At 43.5% G+C, this 27,715-nt stretch overlaps 1 protein-coding gene across 24 annotated transcripts in view; it reads left to right on the top strand.

Annotated features, from left to right (window-relative positions):
* Positions 1-27,715, top strand: part of adgrl2a (adhesion G protein-coupled receptor L2a) — a 98,840-nt gene that overhangs the window by 40,776 nt on the left and 30,349 nt on the right. For all 24 annotated transcript variants that reach the window (XM_072660986.1, XM_072660981.1, XM_072660980.1 and 21 more), the window contains exons 4-7: positions 6,102-6,211; positions 11,731-12,531; positions 26,627-26,923; positions 27,302-27,405. In XM_072660986.1, the coding sequence (XP_072517087.1) occupies positions 6,102-6,211; positions 11,731-12,531; positions 26,627-26,923; positions 27,302-27,405 (1,312 nt within the window). The remainder of the gene's footprint in view (positions 1-6,101; positions 6,212-11,730; positions 12,532-26,626; positions 26,924-27,301; positions 27,406-27,715) is intronic.

Genomic DNA, 27,715 nt, shown 5'->3' with positions numbered 1-27,715 from the left:
AGATACTGCACTCTTCTCTGCTCCATTTCTAATCAAGCTATCAGGTTATTGACTGGAACACCCTCAGCACAGAGAGCATCCCCCTCCACCTTTTAATATCTGGATGTTAATTTCAAACGTGCCCTTAAACACTACTCAAAATCTTGCTTTTTCATGTATCCGCTTTGCCGCTTGAGTGACTGGGCTACATCTGGAGCCTTGCAATTCCTCTTTTCTTGCGTTGCGCTGGCAAACAGGAAGTTCTGCGTGAGACGGCCTTTGATGTGTTTTGTAGGTCTCGGCAGCGCGGGTTGTTTGTATTTCCGCTCAGCTTATTATACGTGTGCCATGATTTGTATGAAAATAGGCCCGAAACTGCAGCGGCTCAATTAGGCCCTTCAGCTGCAGGCAATTAGCCGTCTCAAGTGGGTGCTAATCTACACGGGAAACTTTTCAAAGGGATATGCCTCCTTAGGTTTGCGCAAGCCCAGATGTGAAATTGCATTGTTTTGCACTTTTCATGTTGTTATTTCTTTTGGCCGAGTAATGAATCACCACCAACATCATAATCATTCATCATGACGCTTGATTAGTGCGCATTAATAATAGATGCAGACTAATTTTTAGCGCCCGGTGCTTCAATTCTGTGTGGATAAACCTCAGGCTCAAGATCACAGTGGGAGTACTTTTGAACTGTATTGGAGATCACTTTAATGGCCGTGCTCAGATTCAAGTGGATGGATTCGTCGAAGTAAACGAAGAGCTCTGTAAAAAAAACCTCTGTAAAATGATAAAGCTACAGGGTTTGTGATTTTACCTAGGAGGTTGGTTGACGTAAGGGGAGAATTTAAAAACCGTACTTGAAGAAATGCGTTTTTCATAAGTACTGAGCCCCAGTGAACTCATCAGAAATGATAATTTGGTAGTATTTGGGAGAAGAAAAGAAGTTAGCTTGCTGCATTGCATTGGAAATGATGTTTAATTGAAGGCAGCATAACTGTCCTTGGGTTCCTCACATTACATCCTCGTCTTTGTCCCTCATGAAATGCTCTGTTAATTATGCTGTTTAGGGGAACAAGCTTAGTGATGGCGGGGACATCCTCCCTCCATGGCATACGCGAAGAATACGGCTCTATTTGTATTAGCGACATAAATGCTTGCATAGCTCTCCACAGACCCCTGCATTTACCGCCTGATGGCACACAGCCTGGCGCCGTTGCTTCTGCGCTCATATGCCCGTATAGTGATTATTTCTACTCTTCCAGATTAGGATTCTTCTAAAAACAAGAACTGCACTTGTTTGTGAAATCAAGAGGCACTTCCCAGGTGCTTCCTTGATTTCTAATCAGTAAATGATGGAGCGCTGCAGAGAAAGAGGTTCTAACTATCCACACAGTGTCAAATGTTTGCATGGGCACAGTAGCAGTAATAAAACAGTAGCGCCTTCCACTGTAATCAAAGCACAGTATTGCTATTGACATTATATCCATTATAGCCATTATAGTATTTTCCTTATTGCCTAGTCATTCTGTTTAAAGATCGTAATGTTGCTTTGGTGGGATTTGAGTCATATGTTAGTATATTGGACAGTAATTCCTGGACCTCTGAGCTTACTAAGAACGTCTCAAGTGCTATGACCTGTTGTGGAGGAAAACCAGCAGCCATTTCAGCGGCCTGCCCTCCTTCCTTTCTTTCATTTCTTCCTTAAGATCTGGTAAATATCTCGCACAGCCTGTATATTTTACCCACATTCAGTGTTGCAGTAATCTTTGCATAGCATTGTTGTGCAGCATGTTTGCAGCACTTCGCTGGGTGCCCACTTGCAGCCTGCAAGGCAAGCTGATGCTTGAGTGCATATTGACAATGTTCTTTTTTTCTTTTTACTCAAGTTGAGCATTTGCACAGCATTTGCTTTGTAATTTGGTGGGTTTTATGCATATATTTGATATACAGTGAGGCTCAAAAGTATTTGGACAGTGACACAATTTGTCATTTTGCCTGTACGCAGCACTAAAATTGAAATGAACAAGTCAAAGCGGGTTGCAATTGTGTTTAGGAATTACGGACAATTTTTGTGTAGTTTGTCCTTTTTCACATACTTAAATATACTCTGACAGTTGACTGATGCAGTTTCATGACTGTGCAGCCTGCTTTCTGATTGCTTAATGACAGATTAGATAAGATGTCTGGAGTTGATTCTGCGTATTTAATTTGCATTTGGTAGCCGGTCTAAAGAGGTGGTGATGCAAGTGAAGGTGACTGTTGTTAGTACCACTGGTAAACCTCAAAACATTTAAGTTTTAAGCCTGTCCAGTTCTGGAACAAGATTCTTTGGACAGATGAAAAATCAATAAAGAATAGGAAGGGTTTATGAACAAAGCATACCCCACCATCTGTCAAACATGGTGGAGACACTGTTATAGCATGGAGGCAGCATCAATGCACGTTATGGTATGACTGCCAGTGGAGCTAGATGGTGTTCACTGGTGTTTATTGGTGATGTGACTGTTGATAGAAGTAGCAGAAGTATTCTGAAGTGTATAGAGCTATACTTTCTGCTCAGATTCTGTCAAACGTTGCTAAATAAATAGGCTGGCGCCTCAGGGTGCAGGTGGGTAATGACCGAGACATACAGTGAAAGCCACCCAAGAATTTCTTAAGGCAAAGAAATGGAATGTTCTTAAATGGCCTTGTGGCTCTTTCACAGGCTGTATGTAGGCCTAATATAATAAAACAGTAGGTTAGGAAAGCATCCCCGCTTCGTCCATGCCGGCAGAGTAGGTTTTCTCCACAGCAGACTTTGTGGTCATCAGAAAGGAAGGTGAACTCCGACCAGAGCAGGACAACTTGCTTAGAATATTCTAGAAGATGTGAAAGCCTGAAAGCTCTGCTGGCTCTAGCCTACTTTCACAAAATCACACTATTTGCACCCCTGCCTCTGCCATGGTCCTCCACTCCAAGCATGCCATGAACAGTAGAACTGTCTCTGCCTAGAAGACTTCTGACCAATCAAATGGCAGTATTCCTCCATTCATCCAGCCAATAATACATCCATTCCTCAGTTTTCTCATCTGCTTCTTTTTGTCAGTCATAGTGGGTCTGGGGAAAACTGGAATCACTGGGTGCAAGGCAGGGACACCCCCTGGACAGGGCGTCAGTCCGTCAAAGGGTTTTACACACTCACACTCTCTCTCACACACACACACACACACACACACACACACACACACACACACACACACACACGTTTACTCACACACTTGCACCTAGGGACAATTTAGCATGGCCAATTCACCTACCTTGTGTTTTTGGAAGGTGGAAGGAAACCGGAGTACCTAGAGGAAACCCATATGGACACAAGGGAAACATGAGTGTATGAATCCTGTGACCTTGATCTGTTTTCAGGGAGCTGCCCTTTTTTGTTCTTCCACCCCTTCCCCTGGAGGAGTCGAGGCATCCCTATATTGTAGAGAATCATTACCCAAATTGGATTCACATGTAACGTACAGCAGTCATGCAGCAGCAAAGTGGGCCTTCTCTGTTGAGTTCCCCCCCCCAAGCTAAGAGTCAGCATTCAGTGCACATTTCCACAATTCCTAAATGCTTAACTTTCACCAACACGAGAACAACAAGAGCAGCCCTGGTGACAAAAGGAGGTGTGTATGTTAGACCCACACTGTCACCTGTAAGATGGTTCTCATCTTCTCTGTAAACATCTGCCAGCCAAGGGTCTATTTTGGAGGGAGATTTTCATCAGCTCTCTGCTGCACTCTCAAGCTGCTCGGGCAGAGCCAATGCTCAGCGCTCCTTAAAGGTCAGAAATATGGGAGGATTAGCTTTGGAAAATCTTAGGGTGATTCCTAAATTCATGCATCAGAAAGAATGAGCCATGGAGTTACTGTTACGGATTGCAGGCTAAATCGTCATGATTTTTAAAATGTTACGAAGATATTACATCCTTGTAAAACTTACTTACAATCCTTTGCGACTACAAGCAATTTGTTAACCGCCCCCTATTGGAGGCGATCTTTGCCCACCAGCACAGATACCTATATTTTATTCGCATATTCAATTATGCAAATGCATAGACAGTGTGACTGAATGAAATGTAGGGCATACAATGCAGTGCGAGTCCCTTTTAATAGAACCACAAATTAAAGAAAGAAGAGCCAATGGGCACATTACGGCGAGCTCTAGTGGTGTGTGCTGTAATTTTATCATTTTGGCGCCACAGTTCGCTTATATGAGAGAACACGCCCATATTTTCAACTGTTATCACACGTGAGGGCCGTTAGTAAAGGCAAAAAAATCCTTATGAGGGTCTTGAATTTTCCCAAGGTGGCTCCCCTGCGTGTGCCGGTCAGGAATGCACAGCTGTGGCTGTGCGGTTGTGCCGAACATGTGTACTAGAAAGCCAGCCAGCCACCCCTCGTTCCGCTGCCTGGGAAAGCATCTCCTCCTTCCCTCTGTTTATTAAAACACTGAAAATAAGACAAATTAATTGTCACAGCTAGTTGCTGAGGTAAAGAGAAATAAGCGTGGAGAAAAATGTTGCCCTCAGGCCAGGTCAGGAAAAAAAAGGAAAAGATGCCAGCGGGCTAATTCAGCCACCCGCCGCTGCTGGTTTGTGAGGAAATGTCCTTTTAGTTTCTATCAGTTTCTGAGGACCTTTGTTTTTGTGGGCATGTTGGGATCTGGGAAATCAATTTGCCTCATAGAAAATGTGCTGGGCTTCTTTGACCGGTGTCTCTTTAAACTGTAGTCCACTTTCTGAATGGTTCCCTATGCCCAACAGTGGAAAATATATATATATATATATACACACACACACACACACACACACACACATAGAGAGAGGAAAGCAGAGAAGAAAATACACCAATGTACTGCAGATAGATTTTCAGCGATCAATTGAAAGAGTAGGCACTTGCCCACGGACAGAGCTATTGATTAAAGGCAACAGACGACAGATAAAAATGCTAAGTCTCATCAGGGGGATGAACTGCCCGGTGTGGCGGCGTAAATATGGCCGTTGGTTTGTGGCCACGATCACAGTCTACGACATCAGGAGGGCCAAAGTGAGAGGATGTCAGGAGGGGGAAGGGGGTCGAGATTTATTCACTGGCCTGAGCGTATCGGCTGAGCCTGCACGACAACAAATAGAGGGGAGAGAAAAAAAAAAAAGGTCAAGCACAGAAACAGCATGAAAAAAAGTTCTGTTTTCTCCAAGGCAAGCATGAAAAGCTCAACTTAAAAAAAAAAAAAAGAATATGAGACAGAAAGAAAACAGACAAACAAACAAACGTACACAGGAAGACAGACACACTGAGCACCCAGCGTGGTTCTTTTCCTATCAGATTAATATTCAAGGAAGGGATCTACATTTAACAGTGCACACGGTATGATTAATCAATCAGCAGCATTTACATTGTAAGTAAGCCACTCTGATGAATATCTGTAATTAGAATGCATAATTTTTGTTGTGGTTGTTTTTTTATTTATTTTTTTTAAATATATTTTTCTGTAATTTTTGTCGTCGTGAGCCAAAAGCAAACTGATCGACCCTGGACAAGCACACAATCCATTACGGCCCATGACAAAGGGTGAAAAATTCAACAGAGTGAAATGGCATATAAGGAGACTGAATCCATCATGGGCCCAATCAGCATAGCCCCAAGGATGTATACGTAAGATCCTTATAACTCATGAGCTGGCGGGTATGAACACTCATAGATTAGGTTGTTTATCTCTGTCGGAGTGTCGAAAAGGGGCCGCCGTGGCATCTGTGCGCTCCGCTAATTTTCAGCCCCTTTCATCTCGTCCCGAACAACAACGGAGGGGGAAAAAGGCAGGGTTTTTTTTTTTTTTTTTTTTTTTAGAATCAGCCGGCCTTTTACTCCAACGCCACTGTTTGTTTCATATTGATCCTCGCAACAACAAGCCCAATTGCATTATTGACAGCTGACAGTTGGTGCTCTGCGAAGGTGCGCACAGTGAACTCTCTCTCTGTCAGGAAAATCTCTTGTGATTTTTCTTTCTTCCTTTTTTCGTTCTAATTCACTCAAATTCTGACTCTCTTCTCCCCCCCCCTCCCTCTCTCTCTATCCGTCGTCCTCCCTCAGGTGCAATAATCGAACCCAGTGCATTGTCATTACTGGATCAGATGTCTTCCCTGACCCTTGCCCGGGCACCTACAAATACCTTGAGGTCCAGTATGAGTGTGTCCCCTATAGTAAGTATGAGCGGTCATATTATTAAGTAAAGATTCACCCTTGCCTTTGTTGACATTCTCGCTTTGCCTGTTTCTAAGGATCCACTGAACATCTTAAGAGGGGGAAAAAAAACCCTTACACCTTTTGTGAAGTGTGTCTGACATATATGTACAACACAAGAAAAGCATACCTCAGTCAATTATATCTTTGTTATACTTTTATGAGGGGAGCCTCTTTTGTTTCTGTACATTCTTTACCTGTCCTGCTTTACAATGACCCTAAAGAAATGCATTGTGCACATCTGTCATTGCCCGCTGCTTTTGTTAGTCTCTTTCATTTGGCTGGTGTCAGAAGTGCTCCTCATTAGCCAGATGAGCATTATTTAGTAGTTTAGCATCCAGTAGGCTTGTAAATGGAAGAATTAATTACCTTAATACACAGCACATGAAAGCCAAGGAATGTCCTCATTAGACCCATTCTTTGCATAGCTGTGCAGAAGCATCTGCGGCTGCTGATGACCTCTAAAAAAAAAAAAAAAAAAAAGAAAAAAAAGAAAAGCAAAGATATGCAGTCTGACAGGCAGCACAAATCTAATGTATTAGTTATAGCCAGACATGGTACCTCCCAGTAGTGCCTTAACCATAGCACTGTAATCTGGGTACCTAGAAAGACAAATGGCACAGAAGTACAAGATGAACAAAGTCAAACCAAATAATTTCGTTCTATTTTAGGATGTTCCATTACATTACGAGTATAGATTGTTTTGCTCCATTAGGCAATTAGATAGTTGTATTATTCTCCAGCTGACTTGTCTCGTCTACCAGGAGAATATCTCTGTTCTGTTAAAGGCATTACTGTCCGTTAAAGATATTACCCACCTACAGAACCCTAGTGAGGAGTGCAAAACCCATCTAAAAATACATCAGCGTTTGACAGTAAAGCCCATTGCTCCAAGCTTTTTTTTTCCTCGCAGCTTTCACAACTTTGTCCTAATAAAACTCAAAAGCGAGTATGGTGAACATTTCAGCTGTGGTCAGGGGTTTACGGACACTCATTTTACATACTGATAGAGCACATGAATATCATGGCAATGTTGCAATATCAGGCTTTCAGTGACCTCCTTAGAACCGCTTTATTTCTGGGGCAGAACGAGTGTGCAGCATACGTCTTTAATAGAGAAACCATCAAGAACTAGGTTCAATTTTTTTTTTCTCCCCTCCTGAAATCTCCTGAACACAGTCGAAAATATACATACAGCAGACCTAATATTTGGTTTAATGTCCCTTAGCAAGTTGCACCTAATCCAGACACTTTTGGAAGCCATCAGCAAGCCTGCGGCAGAATCCTGGTTGGATATTTGACCGCTCATATTGGCAGAATCTGTTTGTTTCATAAAACTGACCCGACGTTTTAAACACAGTCAGCATATTTTCAATAGGGCTGAGGTCAGGACCAGCTTTGGTGTGTGTGGGAGATCATTGTCCTGTTGGAACACCCAGTTGTGTCCAATTTTTAACAGAGCATGTTGCTGCCACCACCATGCTTAACAGTTGGTGCAGTGTTCTTGGGGCTGAACGCCTCCCCTTTACTTCTCTAAACATATCTCTGGTCATTGTGGCCGAACAACTCGATCTCTGTCTCATCGGGCCATAAAACTTTCCTCCTGAAAGCTGTTTCTTTATCCATGTGGTTCAGCTGCAAACTTTAGTTGAGTTTGAGGGAACAATGACTTCTTTCTTGGTTGGCAGCTCAGTCTATGATGTAAAACACTTTTTAAAGAGAAGCTACCAACTGTAGCCAATCATGATCACTAGCAGATAAGTTAAGAGGTCATGCTCTTGGCAAGTTAAAAAAAGGCATTGGATTTGGTCAGCACCACTGAATGAAAAAATCTAAGGGGGTGTTTGTATAATTTTGACCCAGGGTTGATTTCACCTCCCCCAATTAAGATTCTACCCTCATCTTAAATGTATGATTTTAACTCAACTTTAAAGTAAAACTGAGAAAAGTACAGGCAGTGTGGTTTTGAATGTTGTGGATTATCTAAGGTTGATTTGTCATTTGTTGTTGCAATGATTTTTGATTATTTTCCTCAGGAACCATCCTCAGCATCCTGACTTTTTTCCTTTTATTTATTTATTTATTTATTTTTTTCCCTCCCCTTCTTTCTCATAACTCTCTTGTTGAAATCTTAGGTCACTGATGACTTTTCCCTTTTTTTAACACCTGCTTTAATATTAGGATATTGATCCTTTCCAGATTAATTTTCATGCTCTGGCTGTCCACAGCGCCGTCCATTCATTTGACTTCACCGCTTTGTGTTTGACTTTTTAGGGAAGCTGGAGTTCTTCTATCCCAAAAATATGACTCTGTATAATGTCTTTCCTCTACCCAAATGTTGAGACACCCACTGTCTCTTACTTAAAATTCACATTCAGTCAAAGATGAAAGTTGTTTGAACATAATTGAATTATAATTTGTGTCATAAATTGCATTAAGGTCCGAATCAGGAATCCCCACACGTGCAGCAAGCCCAAACACTAGTAAAAATGTGGAGACTCTGCATCAGCAATCTATGCAGTGTTCTTGAAATTCCTGATTGGGTCTTTAATGTTCACACTTTTAATGTATACTCATCTTACCCATATACGCCTAGATATAAGCAATACATGCTCATTTCAAGAGGTCGTAATGAAGAGAGCGGGAACTGTTGGGAAGCTTTGTGTGTGTGTGTGTAGTTGTAAATGTTAGATATTTTTAGTGTAACTATAACACAGAAAACAGCCAGTTGCTAGCTCTGATGATTCTCAGTGCTACATCAACATTGTGCCTAGTAATGAGAACTAACTTGCGTGCAATATTAACTGATCAGTTCTGTGTAAAACAGAACCAAGAATCTTTAGAATCTGCTGATTTTTGTATTGCATCATTTTATTAGAGAATGTTCAATTTCTTAAATTGGTTTTCATATGCTAATTGTCTCCATGGTTGTCATTTTTATTTATTTTTCTGTTGTATTTTGTGTAAGGCACGTTTGTGCATTGGATGGGTGATTTTCTTAAGAACTCTGTGTCTAGTTAAAAGAAACTCTTTAATAATTAGCTCTAATTTAATAATTAGCTCTGCTTGATGTTAAAAGTATTGAATGCTGTATTATGCTGTATCAGTCAAAAAACCTCTTTCTGTAGACGACTAGTGGCAATTCTTTCCTGTAAATTAATTGATTTAAATAATTTTTTTGAGTCATTTTTAAATCATATAAATATAATATATATATATTTTTTTTAACATGGGAGATGCTCAATTGTCCAGAGTGTAGTTTTGATTATTAAGTACTTATCATTATTTTTTTGATTATTATTATTATTATTATTATTATTATTATTATTTTAAATCAAAGTAACCATAAAATGTGACTGATATCTGGCTTACACCCATCAGCCATTACATTAGCACCACTGACCGGTGAAGTGATTAACATTGATTATCTTCATCTGCAGTGGCATCTGTCAAGGGGTGAGATTTATTAGGCAGCAGGTGAACAGTCGATTGACTAATGATCTAAAACAGACGAGAGCCGAATTGTGATCGCTAGGTGGATAGTGGTCAATGGTGCCTACCAAAAGTGCTAGGTACCTGAGGCTCATTGATGTGATCCACGTAGGCCCATCCTCACAACTAAAAAGACCTGCTGCTATCTTGGTGCCAGATACCACAGGACTCCTTCAGAGGCCATGCCTCGAATGCTCAGGTCTATTCTGCTCGTTTACGTATGAGGTATGAAGAAGACTGAACTGCAGAAACAGTGGCCACTCTTGGGCCTGTGGGAAGAGGTTGAGCTGGATACAGTGTCATTTTCTATCAGTTAGCAACTCTACCATCTCTATTATTAACTTCCATTCAAGTACATATTCTCTGGAGTTCTTGTGGAAAATCTACCTGTTGGATGCTCCGCTGCTGAAGCCCTGTGTCGTGCTGTTAGGCTCCACATCTTTTCCCACTGTTTAACCTCTAACCTGGTTCTCTTTCTCAGCTAAAAAAGGGTCGCCTCGTGTGTCTGGTTCTAACCTAATTCTCTCTCTCTTTCTAACTAGGTATATATTATCCTTTAACTCATGACATGTGAACTGCATGTATTCATGGACATGATAGTTAATTCATGTTAATCTCTTTTTCCCCCCTTGCACCCCTTTCATTCTCTCTTCCAACGCTTAAAATAGAAGTGGAGCAAAAAGGTAAATAACTGACACAATCTAAACTCCCCGTAGCTCTTTTCTTTTCTTTTTGTTTTATTTTTTTTCTGTTTTTTTTTTATTTTATATTATTTATTTATTTTCTTATTTTCTCTTTTCTTATTTTTGTGGCATATGGTCGTAAAAACCTTCCTATCCCCACTCTTGCCTTTCTGATCCTAGCAGGCTGTAGGAATAATCCTCTTGAATCAGTAAAGGTCAGTAAAACTGCAGCAATGGGAGGAGGACTCATTATAAAGACATGATGATAAGACACTTGCAACTTAAATGTTAGCTGTGATGTGGAGGCTGGAGTCTGTAGGGGTTTCTCCCCACCTCCCCCTCTCCCCCCCCCCCCTCCTCCTCCGCCCCTTCCCTGTACCCTTGGGTGCTCTTCTGTTTGGCACAGTCTCTTATTGCCTGGCTTTCCAATCCCCCCCCCCCCCTCTTCCATAGCATGCCATGGTAACAGGTTTTCTCTTGGCCTATTAAATTCACTGCCGTTTTCTCTCCCCCTTTCTCCTCTTTGCTCTCTTTCTTTCTTTCTCTCTCTCTTGCTCTCTCTTTCTCTGCCCTCTCCCGACCCTGCCACTTACTGCTCTCTTCACGTTTGATTATTGTGTCTGTGTTCAGGGAAGAAAAAAAAAAAAAGCAAACAAACAAAAGAAACAACATAACACCTCAAAAAGTTAATGTTGCTTTAAATCTTAATGGTTGTGACATTTGCACAGTTTAGTCACAAAGAAAGCCTCTCTCAGGTATAGCATAAAGGCCGTGTAAATGCCAGATGTCTCCGTATTCACGTTTGCAAACTGGTTGTATGCTGCTATTGAAATTCTCCCTGTCTCCCTGTTTTTGTACCAAATCTGTTTTAGTTGGCTTCTTTTATTTGCAGGACAGATTGGTTTGTTTTCTTTCTTTTTTTCCCCCTCTTTCTTTTTCTTTCAATTTTCCGTTGCTGTTTTAATACCCCCTCGTTCCCCTTCGGCATACAGTATGTCCGGGCAGCAGAGAGCCTTTGGTTTCAGACTCGAAAAACTACTTTTATGTTCTGTTTTAGCTTCAATTACTTTCAGATCCAGAATCTTCGCACTAAAATAAACTCCCTTTTGTTGCGTGTGAATGCTGAATAGCTGTAGCTTCTTAGCCACTCCAGTGTGTGTTTTTTGTCCCCTGTCCTCTCAGACTGCCCAATTATCGAGCTGACAATAGTGCAAGACCGGCCGCTTGGCCTTCTAATTACAATACGTCCGGGCTGCGTTTGCTTACTTTTGACTGTTCTCTGTTCTACTCTTCCCTATCACTAGTTTTTGTTTGTCCTGGAACTCTGAAAGCTGTTGGAGATCCTTCCTTTCTCTTTGAGGCGGAGCAGCAAGCCGGGGCCTGGTGCAAAGACCCCCTTCAGGCCGGCGACAAAGTGTACTTTATGCCCTGGACTCCGTACCGAACCGATACGCTCATAGAGTACTCGTCACTCGACGACTTCCAGAACTCGCGGCAAACCACCACATATAAACTGCCCCACCGGGTGGACGGGACCGGATTCGTGGTATATGATGGAGCAGTGTTTTTTAACAAGGAGAGAACGCGCAACATAGTAAAGTTTGACCTCCGGACTCGGATCAAGAGCGGCGAGGCCATAATCAACAACGCCAACTACCACGACACCTCGCCGTACAAGTGGGGCGGGAAGACGGACATTGACCTGGCGGTGGATGAGAACGGCCTGTGGGTGATCTACGCCACCGAGCAGAACAATGGCATGATGGTCCTCAGTCAGCTGAACCCCTATACCCTCCGCTTCGAGGCCACGTGGGAAACGGCGTACGACAAGCGCTCGGCCTCCAACGCGTTCATGATCTGCGGCGTCCTGTATGTGGTGAGGTCCTCGTACGAGGACAACGAGAACGAAGTCAGTAAGGGCGTCATCGACTACATCTACAACACCAAGCAGAGCCGCGGGGAGTTTGTGGATATTAACTTCCCAAACCAGTACCAGTACATCGCAGCCGTGGAGTACAACCCAAGGGACAACCAGCTCTATGTGTGGAATAACTTTTACATCCTGCGCTACAACCTGGCCTTCGGACCTCCCGATCCGGCTCATGGTAAGATTTCTCTTTTCTTTTGTTCTTTTGTTTCTCACCTCACTTCCCACCTGGATTTGACGAGACAAACACTTAGCCAGACTGGACTAAGTCAGCTCACTAGCTTGTTAGTTGTTTGTTCTGTTAAGCAGTGTAATGTCCATCTCCAAATCCACTGGCTGCTGTTGTGACGGGTATCTGTACTGATGCTATATTATGAAAATGTCTTTTTCCTTCTTTGGTTCAGACTGTTTTGACACTCTCTTTAAAACCCTGAACCAAAAAAGTACAGCGTCACAAAAGCCTGAACTGTGGTGTGGACATTAGTAAACAAACTGGGTGTGAGAGACCTTCGGTTCTGGAAGACCTTGGTTTAGCACGGTTTTGTGATTTTTCCTGTTCAAATAAATCTCATTCAGCTGATTAAGCCGGGTTTAGTGTTAGTGTTCGGTGTGTTAGAGCAGGATGTCAACTGTACTCAACTACAGGCCTCCAGGACCAGAGGTCCACACCTCTGCTGTAGACGTACAACAAAGTAACTTGAGTATTTGTTCAATAAACAGCTCAATTATACTCCAGTAACTGTATCTTTACCTAAATATGATTCTGAGGGGCTCTTTCTACCCTTAAAATGTAATAAGGTAGCCAATTAGCAAAGAACCTTAAGGACAAAATTAGCTGGCCAGTCAGGGAGTAACCGTGTATCAAAAGATTGAGATATTGCAGTGCAAAAACGTGACTCTGTGCCTTATGAGGCTTTATAGTAATTATGATATTTCATGCAGCAGCGTTGTTTGGAACGCTACAGTTTGCAAACCTGCCAGCACAAACCTACACCAACAATCTACTCCAGTCATGCGCTGCACTCCTCCTCCCTCTCTAGCTCCCAGCTCTAGTCTCATTAGTAGACTGTGCAGCAGCATGGATAGTCTTCATTTGTTTATATCCAAATTGTATTACTGAGAATAGTAAATCGTGAATCCTCAGCCGAGTATTGCTGCACTCCTGCTAGTCGGCCTTCCATATTCCAAAGGCCTTAACTTAAATTGCTAGCTAGCGAAGTTGCTAGCTACCATGCTAATACAACAAGCAACACTAAGCACTGTAAACAGTTCTGTAGGCAATGCCATAGAAGAACCATTTTTCGTTCCATAATGAATCATTTTTTAAAAGACGTGTAAATGTTTTAAAGGTTTAAAGAAGTCAGTGTTTTAACTGATTTAAAGGTTCTTCTTACTCACAACTTCTTTAAAAAATGGTGCTTTATGAAACCAATAGTGAAAAAAACGATCACAAACGATATTCAGAACCTCTGGAGGAGAACTCGAACATCGAGCCAACTCAGCAACTCGAGCGGCTTATATAAGCATCCGCTCATCCTAATTGAGGTAAAATGTTCAATTAATCGTGAATTTTGATTTGAGGTCTTTCATATATCGCCCAGCACTTCTTTGTAGCACCCTTACTCTTAAAAGTGTACCCTGAGCTGCTACAACCCTCCCTCCCCCAGTGGATGTCCACACAGTGCACTGATTTTCTGTTGCATTTTGCTGATCTAATTATTTTTAAGTCGTTTCCGAACCTCTCTCGAACTGTTCTTCTGCCTCTCTTGTGAGTTTTCCCTTTTTCCTCTGTAGATTAGATTGGATTTTGGCAGTGGAAGTGGGGGTTACAGTGGGATCTTGTGATTGGGAAGAGGCATTGAGAATTCAGTGTGCACCACTTCTTTTCTTTCTTTCTTTTTTTCTATCTTTCTTTCTTTCTCCCTCGCTGTTTGTGGAGCAATAGCACAGGCAGTGGTTCATCCCTGCTGACAGTGAAACTGCATTATTTTGCTTGACAAAGGGGGAGTAAAGAAAAGCAAAAGTCAAAACCATAGTTGCTTTTCTTCCTTGGAATGTGCGTTCCAATCGATTTCCGATTCTGATTCCAATTTCACATCCCTGGTAAGCATTCCGATTCAGACAGCCAGGATTGTTATTTCAAATCACAGGCGCGTTGTGAACAATGGCAGAGCGCGATGGCATTCCTCCAGTATTACCCCTGTTCTGTGTGTCAAATGTCACGGGTGAGTGATTTTTAATTTTAGTTTTTAATATGTGTTTGAAGTGTCCCGGAAGCTCGCCACGCTGCTCGGCGGTAAACAACATCACAGGCTCGGTTAGCATATCATACGAGATCTGTGTCAGGGGATTTTCTTTAGACGCTCCCAGCCTCCCCCATGCTCGTGCTCAGGGGGGCCGGTGTAACCAGCTTCTCTCCCTCGGAGAGAGAGAAGGATCTGCCCTCAGTGGAGCCATCGGTGGAGATATACCTGTCTGGACAGGTACACAGGCTGCTTGGTGCAACAATAGATCCTTCCCGACGGCACCGAGTCCCCATTGACTATCAGCCCTTAAACAAACAGTTCTCACTACCGTCGCGCCCTGTGGTTGCAGGTGGTGCGAGAGGACAGAAAAGAGGGATCAATCTCAAAGGTCATGGCAGCGCAGCATGTTTTTAATTTAGCTGTCAAGAGCTGAGATGAGGGCCCCGCACTGGACTACGTGTCAGATATTCTTTACATTGAAAATATAATAGCTGTAATTACCATAATCCTGACTCGCCCTCAGCGCTAAGGCGCTGGTAATGCTCCAGAAAGACTTCTCTGGGGCATGGAAGTCAGGCAACTTTACACAGATTATCAAGACTGCAGACTATTTCTTTTTTTTTGGTTCAGATGTATTGTCTGGACACAGTGCTGGCAGAATGGAGTCTAACTGAGGTCTGATGCAGGGTCATACTCTGCTATATAGCTGGATATTACTGTAACCGTAAGTCCCATATACAGCTGGGCTCCACTGTCGCCCCATAGGAATTGAGAAATCAGTATGCACAGAGTGGGACTACTCACTCCAGCTTTTCACCTCTCCTCACCCATGAGCACATTGTTTGAAGTTGCTTCTTTGCCGGTGCGGAAACTTCCAGGGATGTAGTTGCAGCATTACAATGAGGAGACCAAAACGCAGACGTGTGATATTTATAGACCTTTGGTGCAGCAGTTATAAATGGTTTACAATCTTAAGAAGTAGCCTAAATTCATGAATCATGGACAACATGCTATCTGTTGTTCTTATTAGAGTGACGTAGGGTAGGGATACTGATAGGAACTTGTGGATGTGTGATCATGCGATCGGTTTTAGGCCTACTGGCACTTTGTCCAGAGGTACTTTGCACTACAGCTGCAAACGACTGTCCAACATTTTGACCCAACCTAACCAAACTGGGGTTAAAACTGGTTAATTCTAAAACCCCAAAACTGTTTCATAAGTGTTGACTCGTTACATTTACACCCCCTAAAATTTACACACATCCAACCCACTAGAGAAAGCCTTGGTCAAAACCCTAGTCAAAAAAGAGGGAATATGGTGTTGCTGATACAGTAGATCACCTCCAGACTCGCTAGTTCTGGGAGTACAGGTTTCTACATGAATACATGAATTAGGCCTCATTCCTCTTCAAGGATGAAGAATGTGCGACAGCGCGAAGCCAGGAAAGGCAACCGCAGCCTGCACTAGGCTGAAAGCTAACGCTAGTCGTGAGCTTTTACCAACACTTCTCTCCATCGTCCACTCCCTCTCAAGCAAACTCTGTTTCCTCAGCTAAACCAAACGGGAACTAATTGCACATCAGAGGGGAAAGGGGTAAGACTCGGGGAAGCCAAACTTGGAGAATTAAGTAGAAGCTTATCTACTTTCCTAACAAGCCCACCATTAGGGGAAAAGCAGCTTGTTTCATTCTGAGGCAAAATAACAGGGTTGTAAATTGAAGCATAAAACCACGCCTGGACATTTTTCACCCCAACCAAAGCCGCACACTTACTTTTAATACCAGATATATCAGAGAGTAACGTAAAATACTAAATAAACACATTCCTCCGCACCTTAAATATCAGCCTTATCGACAATGTCGTTTAGTTGTTGCAGCTCCACTTTGTAGCCATTGTTGTTGCGCTGCAGTGAATTGAAACATCAGAAAGGTTAGCTTTACCTTCTGGGAGCCTTGCATTTACACGTCTGTGCTTTGCGACAGCTGCTTGGATTACCAGCTTTACCTCTACCTTTTGTTAAGACGTGATCCCGACAGTATAGCCGACTATAGAGGCAGCGGTTCATGAATGAAGAGGGGCAGAGGAAGAGAGCAGGATTCGAAGAATCAGAAAGAAAGCTGGGGGGAAAAAATGGGCCGTGGAGAGGGAGGATCAGGCCGCAGCCATCCATGCTTCTGTGCTTTGTAATTGGGGAAACATCCTAATACAGGAGGGCCCTGGTAATGTGGGATAAGGGATCAAGGTGTGGAAAACGGTAAAGATAGCTGTGTTTGTCACAGCCGCACGTACACACACACACACACACACACACACACACATTCTCACACCCATACACTAAAGGCGCTGCATCCAGGAGAAGACCGGGGATGTAACGGTGTGGAAAATTATCTGTGTTGTTTCTCCCGGCAAGCACTGTGTACCTATGCATGTGGGTGACCGTCTCTGCAGCGGCTGATAGTGCACCTCGGCTCCACTGTAAACACTTCCCCCTCTCCCGCACATGCCAGGAGACAAACAGCGCCGAGGCGCTTTGAGATTCACGTCTGGGCCCTCCCCTATAGTCTGAGTCCGGGCTGCTGGAGCTTGGCGACTGCCCTGGCGCGGATTTAATCAGCACAGCACTACAGTTCTGTTCAGGCAAACTCCTGTTTGATGAAACCAGCGTTGCACAAGAGAATGAGCATAGTGCGAATGTGGGATCAGGCAGATAAAAACACACAATTGCACTAGTGTTTCCATGGTGTTGTTTTGTTATGGGCTGGGCATGTCCCCATCTGATTGGAAGGATCTGAGTCAACTCCCTTAATCTGATTCTTATCCTTTCTTAAGGCTGAGTTTTCTTGTTATTGTACAGAGGTGACATAGGCTAACATTATACACAACCTGCGATAAGCCCCCTTTGCAGAAGTTGCTAATTGCCAGTAGAGGTGGGTAATATGAAGGTGTTTTATCATTCTCCTGATATTAAAAGTCCTTAAAAAGCCTATGATCTGCTGGACGGCCAAAGTGTTATTACAAACTTCTATTAGCAGAGAATAGCCCTGCCAGTTTGTACTGAAGTCCCTGTAGTTACTGAATAGTACCCCTTAGTGTGTAATAAACATTGGACTGTTAAGGGGTTAAAATCTGTCAGTATAAATGTAGTTTGTCTTGATATGCATCATAAGAATATCTGTACATTTCACAATATAATATTTTTAAGGAGTTGAGCGATTGCCCACCCCCAGTTATCAAGAAGTCTGGAGAGTGGAACGATTTTTAAGCGGAAAAAGAAAGCAGCCCAGCTGCCACCTTTCATCAGAACCCAGTTAACCTTGCCATTTCTAAAATGTGTGCTGCTGTTACACTCTTGGCTGTAAGTGTAACAGCATGTTCAAAGCTGAGAAAAAGCAATAGACTATTTTGCACATCAAGAATTATGTTAAAAATAAAGTATTTTTTGAACTACTGTAGTAAAGTAATTGGCAGCCTAGAAGGTCTTTCCCAAATTGGATTGATTATACTAGCTTACCTATACTTAAAACAATGGACTGAGTAGCTGTATACTATACAAAAAAGAACTTTTGGGGGCTCCTGTGTGGTGCAGCCATTTCAACATTGGCCCTGTCCTTACCAGTGATGCCACAGCAATGGTCAGGTAGTGGGTAGGATGGCCCTCAATCTCTGCCCACCTCTTATGCGATGCTAGCCATTATGTGCATCTGTTAACCAAGCATGTTGAGTTGTTTTACCATTATAGTCTATTAGAAGTCTTTGCCCTTTCCCAACTCTGTGCCTCTCTACGTGATATGAGATTGGTCAAGATTAGGAGTTGTAATTTAACTAATGATGGAGATACTTTGGAAAGACTCACAGTAAAGAAATTGACATACCAGCCATGATGAGCGGCAGACAGTACAGTCCAATTCCATCCATCTCCATTCGCTTTACAGGCTTTCAGTTCTTCTGTAATCAGTGCTGATGAACTGTGAGATCCTGCAGTTTATGATGGATTCGAACATAATAAATAAAGTTTAATGCACTTGAATCTAATGTGCAATGATTTTTATGGCCCTACTCGTATGTTTTTATTTATTACCGCCTCTGCAGTTAACTCAGTCTCAGCGATCCGCTAACTGAGATGATGGGCCCACTTTCTGTTGAAGCAAAGTGTTTTTTTTTTGCTCGATATTATGCTGCATGCTCTTGGTCTTCCACCCACGGAATCAGATATCTCACAGGTGGAACAAATTCTTCCTGAATCTGCTGTTCCACTACGCTTGTCATTCATAAATGTATGAATGACACCACTGCTAAGAAAACGGCGTGCTGCATAATGCATTGTTTGCTGTTAGACCGGTGGCAATGGCTTGTCGTATGTTGTTTGCGGGGTTGTTATAGGGTAGACCCGTTCCACCATTTAAACTGCCAGGCAGGTGGAGCTGAAACGAGCTCTGAATGTTTTATCAAACGCTGAGCTTTCATACAGTCCACCCTTTCTAGAGAGCTTCGGTAAACGACCCTAAATTCGCCCGGTTCTCCAGACTGGTATGACCATTTCGAAGCTCTTCTTATGAAAACCTTCCTGTGCGGCTTCAGCAGTCCAGAGTATTGATGGAGCATCGCCAGTGGACTCCAAGCGTTTGGACCAAATCTCTCTGATGTCTGGGAACAGATTTTTTCCCTCCTCTCTCAGCGTGAGCTAGATATAGCCTGAAGGTGTGGGAGAATTTGCTGACTTACCCGCGCGGGCGAGCGAGTGAGCGGCGCCTGTGCGGAACCCATTCAAACGAAGCCTGAGCTCACTTGGCTATGCTGTTTGGGATGTGAGACACGCAGAGAGCGCAGGCAGCGAAAATACGCGGCTCAGTCAGCTGGCCTGCTGTCGGCACGGTCAGGCTTTTTTGTGGATTTTACACACTACCTCATTCTGTCCAGCTGACCTGATTAATGTCGCAGAGGCTGACCCGGACGCGCTGGCCGGTATCGTCACTGTAGAGGATGAACATGATGATAAAGAAATTAATTAACCTCAGTGTTCAGTTACGGAGTTACTGACTCCCCCCCCCTCTTAGTGTACCGAATACACTAATCTGTGCCAATGATTGACATCAAATCCCCGTACACGACGATAAACGATGTGCGAAATCCAAATTCCCAAATTAATTACTGATTAATAAGATAATCATCGTTCAAAGCATCTTAATTTTACGTGTTACTGCTGTATTTAGTGACTGAATTTGATATCACTGGAAACATTTGAATGGAGGTCTCGTAACGATGCCATCTAGTCTGTAGAATCAGGACGGCAAACGCGCGTTGCGCAGCTTGTTGCTTAATCTCATTTTTCTCCCTCCATTAATGAAATTAGTTTGACACTAATCATGATAATTGGCAATTTAGCCCAATGATATTGCAGTGCTTTTACTCATGTTTAGAAAAAGGCCCAGTTATGCAGGTCAAAGCTGGAGCTTGAGCTTGCCGCACTTCTTTCTTCTCCTTTATACCGTTGCTGTCTTAAGTGTGCGGCCTCTAATGAATACAGATTTCCATACTTCCCCCACCCGTGGTCCTCAGAAGCTTAATTGGTAACACTTGCGTGTTGAGGGACCCTGATGCAAGGCGTCTTATTAAATTCTCCCACTGTAAATGAAGCCTTCCAAAGTGACACCCAGATATCTAGACACCAAGCCTATGAATAGACATTTTTACTCAGTGATCTCATGACATAGATCATCATTGCGTCTTAAAGACTCGCTGAGAGCCGCTGAAATTGTTCCAAAGTGTCATTACTGCATGCAGTTAAATATTCCCTGCCATTATTCCAGCGGCACGATCGCTCATGTTTTACATGTAACGCTGTGATTTAAGTAGTTGTACAGAGGATGAACTTTTGCTTTTTGACACCCTCCACCTCTCCCCTCCCCCAAGAGGGAAAAAACAGTCTAAACAAAAGCCTGTAATTGTTAAAGCTGCGTTTTTTTTGTTTTTTTTTTGTTACTCTCTCTGTTTCCTGTTGCACTTTCCATTAGCGGCTGATTACCACCTGGGAGCTATATTTCAGCCCTGATGAAGATCAGTGTGTAAAACGCTGCCTCATTGCAGCGGAGAAGAGGCGCTAATCAGAGAAGACGTCCTTAGCGCCAGCTCCGAGCTTGATAATCTACTCAGCGGCAGCTGAAGGACCCTGTGTCACTCCTACAGATGCAAACGTCTCCTTCGCAAATTACCCCAGGCATTGATCTTGCCATGCACCTTTTTCCAGCCTCTTTGCCTGCCAGCCCCCTCTACCCCCACCCCCCTAACCAAGCCTTTGGCTGCAGTTTCTCAACACAACAAGGAGCAGCTAACGGGCTGCGCATTACTCATGTGAACAAGCGAGCTCTGCACATCATAAGTGCGACCATTAAGCGTAATGTAGAATATACACTGGCTGTCACTTTTCATTTTTCACACCGCACAAGAGAGGGGGAGCGAGAGACACAGAGAGCGCACATGAGAGAGAGAAAGAGACTGCAGCACTCAAGCCCAATCCCTCTCTCCTTCTGTGCTGACAACACACAACAGCCTCCCCTTTTTCATGTCGTAGATTATTGCCTTTATGTTCCCAATGAATCAAAGCCTCCTATACCCTGTGGTGATTCTCGGGTTATTAAAGTAACTTTAGGGGGTTTTAGGGGTGCTGTGCGAGTGTCTGTCACCGCGGCTGCTTATGAATATATCTGTTATAACTCTTCCCCTGCAAGATTTCTTTCCCTGTCTCTTCTTCCTTGACAGCTAATTGAAGGTTCCCTTTGGGCTCGCCTGTTCTAGAGACATATTAATTTCAGCGTTCCTGGTCTGCTGAGCTTAAGAACAACGTTTTTGTGCTGTAAGACATGGTAAATTAATGTCGGCGGATGCACAAGTGCTATACGAACAGTGTGTGCCATAATATGCAACATCCAAAATGATGCCATAAGTGGTTACGACAGCCAGTCTGCAGTTCGGGAACGATCACAATTCTCCTACCTTCACCTTCATAGTCTTAATATGAGACTTGATCTAGGCAAAGCAGACAATTGATGAAACAAGCAGCTTCAAATCACTATATAATAAAGCTCTTACGTTAATGCTTTAAAACCTTCGAATTGAACTGGATGTTCGGCCTAATTGGTGTGAATGCTTGGTATGTTGAATCTATATGGAAAATAATACCCCATATATCTGTATGTCATATTTCCAAGAGATCACTCAAGTCTGCTAAGCACAAGGAGGCAATAGGAATGTGGTAGTAGAACAGTCCCATCATGAGAAGAATGCCCTTTATTGTGCAAGTACAGCTCTTCAAATACATACTTGTATCAAATAGGTTCTCATTGTATTTTTATTAACGCCTTGAACCAATCTGTGACTAACTGGAATCACTTGTTAACAATGCAGAGCACCGAATTCCCTTGACAACAGCATATGGCAGACTATCCGTTGCTCTAGATTCCCAATGCAATCTATCCATAAAAAGGGAAAAAATAAAGAAAAAGCATGCAAGATGGTTCCTGATGCTCGTACAGATGAGTACCGACCACACAGCAAGTAGACAAGTGGGCGGAAAAAAACACAGATTCATACATGCGTTTCTCCGTGACAGACAATAAGCAATATTTCAACAATTCCAGAGGCTATTGCACAGTTCCCAGACAGTGGCATTGTCTTGCAGATGGGAATTCTCAGCAGCCATTTTAAACAGGTGGAAAAGAGGAAACTAAAAAGCACTCTTATTCATACATTGCTCATACAGCATAGCAAATTAGCCATGACTCACAAATGCGAACTAGACATTTGAAAGATTATGATATGCCTCCCCCACAATAGCCTCGCTTTCTAGGCGGCGGTGGCACCTGGATAAGTACTGCCGGCGCGGTGAAATCAGCCCTGCGACGTGGGGAAGGGGAGTGTTTTTCAAACACAGTCATTTTCGACTTGTGAATCAAAGAAGCACGGACGTGACAAGGCAATATTCAGCCTACTGCCTCTTTCCTTTCCTCCCACTCCGATTCCACCTGCCCGTCTCGGTTCCACGGGGGAATAATGTAATGTATTGTAATGTAATGTAATGAATCCAGGCATCACCGTGAAACGCGTAATAGCCGCGATTGTTGCGTCTAACTCCTCGTAAGCAGCTTTAAGCCGGTTGGAAATGTGAAGAAGCCGACTATTTGGAGTGGGCTTCAGTTTCAAGCCTTGCATTCCTGTAGGCTTTCGGGTCGTAGTTAAGAGTGCAAGTGTTGCTTACTTTGGCTGACGCTCTCAGCTCTACATTCCTTTGCTCTCCTTTGCTTTGCTTCACATTACCAGCAATCCTGTTTTTTGGGTGGTATTTCCATAATAATGTAGCAACATCTCTGTTTTTAGATGACTTGATCAGAGACACCTCAAAGCAACATTATCCAATGAGTTTGAAGGCAAAGCGCTTGCTAGATCTTTCAGCAAAGTTCATTGCAGCTGCGGTGGGTCTTCTGATTGCTCCTTCCAGTGTAATTACAGTAACCTCTCAGTAAAACTCCAGCATTAACATGTTTCCATAATCTAGTTGTTGGAATTCTCAGAGAACTGGAACTCTTTTCTGAGGCAGGCTTTGTAAGCTGTGGAGTTGCACACTAACCTTGTTTGAGAATAAAACCATTGAGTAAGTAAGTCTACTCTGGTTATTTTTTATTTGGCATAAATGCTGTTTGTTAGTAAGAATAAGTAAGGTCTCTCGTGTGCACTCCTTTCCACAGCATTGTCCGGCATCTCCGTGTGCTTGAAGGAGAATGCTAAGCACTTGACTCTCCCCATGCAGGGTAGGCCATGCAGCCGTTCCATTGGCTGGCAAGTTACTTGGCAACAGTCTTTTTCTCCCGAGAAATAATGGTGCTAGTTGAGCGTTTTTGAGCACTCCCCGAGCAGCGCGTGGCACAGCTGGGTCTGAATCAGAATCCCAGGGGCTGGACTCTCCCCGGAGTCAGGCGGCGCTACACCTTGAAGGTCAACACACTTATGATTTGCCCTGCATAGTGCGCCACACAAAATTGCAGTTTTCATGTCTATTATATTGTGGTACAAAGTAGGTTGTAATTTTGCTCAATTGCCTTTGGGCGTTCAGAACGCACCTCAAAGAGACATTTGTTGATCCCATTCCTGAAAAGAGCTTCATTTTTGCGCCGCAGCATACATGTTATTGCCAAAAGTGCACAAAGTAGAGTAGGTGCTGATCTTTCTCAGGGAGGGAATTACGGTCATAGTCATTTAAAAGACATAATCAAGTGTGAGCAGTCCTGCTCTTTTACTTCAGCACTGGATATTTAGATGTTTTACTTGGCCGCCTTTGTCCGCTGCCTGTTTCAGCCAGTGGCTTTCAACATGCATTACATCCTCTCATGCGCTTATTGTGCGCTGTGATGTATGGCAGAGGTTTTTCAATTGCTGGTAGAACCAAGAACCCTGTGCTATTTCACCCAGCATGACAAGCAGAGAATCTACACATGTCGAGTGCGAGGAAAAGAAATGGATTACCAGGAGAGAACAGTTGAGCATGGCAGACAGAGTGTCAAAACATCTGATCAGGTGAAACATCAGTGTTTGATGGTGGAGTCTCCGGAGCCGCTTTCCGCAGGTCCAGGCCGAATCCACACTGGGTTGAACCAGAGCTCTCCACCGGTCAGTCGAGACTAATTCACAGTAGGTCATGACCAACCTCAAAGAGAAAGCTCTCTTGCACGCACACTGCGCTGGAATCTCTCACACACTCCATGGGGCTATTATCAGCAGGCTGCCAGACCAAGCTGTTTCCATCAGAGTCTTGTTTTCCAGTCGAAAGCAGCAGATACAGTTCAGATGTATTTCTTTGCTTGCGAACATGCTGTGATTTAACAGCTTAGCGTCTTCATTGAATGCTCTTTGTGTAATTTAGACAGTTTGGTTAGTCTTAGTTTTCAGGAAGTGTAATGATGTCTTTGTTCTGATTTATTTCTTTTTTGACCATATATCCCAAGTGGTTGTCATCACCAGTTTCCACCACCTCTTTGAATCCCCCCTTCCCTCCCTTGTCCGGCACCAGCCAGTCTGGCATGCACACGCTTCCTTTGAGACACATGAGGTGTCATCGCATCTTTTCATCTGCCCAGCTCTGTGCATTTAAGATGGCATACAACTGGAACACAACCATCCTTACTGCTATAGTGGAGTCAGTTTTGCCACAAACCGAACTCTGGTCTTGGTAATGGGACCTAACCCTCTTGGCATGTTGTGCCACCTAGCAGAATATGTTCCACAAGTAGGGAAAAACAAACTTTCAAACCTTTATATGATACTGGCTTGATGTTCCTGACATGCTGATTAGCCTTCTTGGTAGACTACAGACACAGTGGAGTGCATAAGTATTTTGACAGTCAAGGTGGTTCACAAAAATAGTTCATTAACCATTCAGGAATTGCCACCATTGTCTCTAGTTTCACATCAGAAATTATTGGACAGTTTGGTAGCTGTTTGTTGGAACCATCACTACGCAGTCCAAAGAAATGCTGATGCTAAGAAGGAGGCTATCAGCAGTCTGAATAAGAGAAAACGTAGCTATCAGAAAGAGAACGGAAATGTTAGAAGTGGCTAAATCAACAATTTGATGCCTTCTCAGCTCCGTAACATTAAAAGGCCTGGAAGGCCATGACAGACAACTAAAGTGGATGTTTATAGAATTCTTTCCTTGGTGAAGAAAAACCCCTTCACATGGCTAGTCAAGTAAAGAACACTTTTGAGGAGGTAGGTGTATCGTTGTCAACGTCCAACATCAAATGATGGTTCGGGAATGTAAATACGGATGGCAAAAAGCCTGCCTGGTACTGGAACACGCTTCTTCTGAAAGATAAAACCCTGATTAACTTGCACCAGCATGATGAGAAGACAGGAGTATAAAGAAGGAAAGAAAGAGCTTATGATCCGAAGCCTCATCTGTCAAACAGGGCGGAGGCAGGGCAATGGCATAGGCATGTATGGCTGCCAATAGAACTGGGTCATCGGTGTTTACTGATGATGAGACTGCTGATGGAAAGTGTCAGAATAGACTCTGAAGTGTATAGAGCTATACCTTCTGCTTGAAGTCTGCTGCAAAACAGTACAGAAGGAATACCTACAGCGAACGCAACACAACAGCATCTTGGCTGAAGGCAGAGAAATGGAATGTTCTTAAATGGCCAACTCAGTCACCTGATCTCAAGCCAATTAAGCATGCTTTTTACTTACTGAAGACAAAACTAAGGGCACAAAGAGACCACCAAACAAGCAGCAACTGAAGGCGGCTGCAGTATAGGTCTCGCAGAGCCTCTCCAGGGAGGAAACTCAGCATTTGGTGAGGTCCATGGGTCACATCCAAGTGTTAAAATAATCATTTTATTTATAATTATGTTAGTGTGTGCCCAATTATGTTTGATCCCTTGAGTAAAAATGGCTAGAATTCCTAAACGACTTAATTTAAATGGTTAGGTGGTACGCAGAGGCGGTATTCCGAAACCTGTCACTGTCCAAATACTTCTAGATTAAAATGTACATCTACAAGAAATCAGTCAGTCTTAATCAGTTGGTTTATTTTCCAGGACTGCCTTTGAGAATAATGTAGCGGGTGTGTTTGCTATGTGTGAGCTTGTTTTCTCAGATCAGAAAATCGTTTTTGCCCGTGGCATCACATTAGTTGCATGTTGTTTTTAAAACAGGAAATAAGGGGATGTTAGTATCTGAATATCGGCCAATATGTTCAGCAAAACCGAATGCTTAGGTGCTTAGGTTTTGTCAAAAGCTAATTGAACATGCCTGAATATAGCAGGCACAAGCACTCTCTTCTTCTTCAGTCTTCTTTATACCACATCCACAGTGCCTAGAATAATATGTAGGTCAGGAAAAACACTGTCTCCATATTGCTCTGTATATTCCAGAATGTGATTTGAAATCAAAACAGATTATCTGGCAACGGGGCTAGCATTAGCCTGAGGGGGAAAAAACAGGTCAGCGTGAGCTAAATTTACCTTCCTTTCTTATTAGCACCACCCATCTCAGAAGCCACCTCTGCACCAATGCTGCCTCACACGACGACTACTACGCCGACGACAACAACCCAACAGAAAGGCCTAGTGACAACCATAACCACTACAGGGACCAGAGTTGGTAACAAACCCCCGAAACCCCCAGCGGCTCCGCCTCGGACCACTACTCCCCCGTCCCTGGACTCCTTCCCACCCCCTGAGCGCTTCTGCGACAGCGTGGAGCGCAGGGACATCCTCTGGCCGCAGACTCAGAGGGGCATGCTAGTGGAGCGGCCTTGCCCCAAAGGAACCAGAGGTAAGCATGTTTACCTCGCCAGATACAGACACTATCTGGGATGTGTGTCTCTAGGGCTCCAGACTCGCTATGGCTTTGAGACTGCATGTGATGGCAGTGTGCACCAAATCCCACTGGATGCTAATCGCTATTCATTTGGGATCGTTAAATAGGACGATTTTTGAGGAAATCTTTTGCCATGTGTCACAATGTGTAACATTTGGGAATATGGTGTCATCTTTGAGAGATTGTTCCGTCATTGAAAAGACATGAGACTAAAGTATGAAAACGTTCTAAATATCAACAATGTTTTGTGAAGTTTGCAGACGTTCTGGAACACTTGGTAAAATGAGTCTAAATCTTTTTCTTCCCCCCTCTCCCCCCTCTCCCCCCTCCTAGGCACTGCCTCCTACCTGTGTGTGCTCTCCACTGGGGCTTGGCACCCGAAAGGCCCTGATCTAAGCAACTGCACCTCCCACTGGGTCAATCAAGTAGCTCAGAAGGTTTGTGTCGGCCCGACTTCACATTACCAGCAATACAAATGTGCCTAATAGCTCAGACAGTTTGCTGAGCTCACTGCCATGAATATAAAACAGTCCCCAGTGCCGAATTCTGAGGTCCATGCTTCCTGCTATCATTGGCTAAGATTGAGAAATGTAGCCTTGAGCTATCCAATAGGGCGCCCCGCTGCTTGATCTGATAATACTCTTCTGAATGTGTGCTCTTTAAAGGGCTAATGCGTGCTGCTGGCTGAGGTTAGAATTGGCCGCCATTAGACACAATGGACCACCCTCACCTTGTGCACCTGCAAAA

The sequence above is a fragment of the Salminus brasiliensis genome, chromosome 17 (genome assembly GCF_030463535.1).
Source record: "Salminus brasiliensis chromosome 17, fSalBra1.hap2, whole genome shotgun sequence".
NCBI lineage: Eukaryota > Metazoa > Chordata > Actinopteri > Characiformes > Bryconidae > Salminus > Salminus brasiliensis.
The sequence above is the reverse complement of the archived record's forward strand: the minus strand, read 5'-3'. Positions and strand labels throughout refer to the sequence as shown.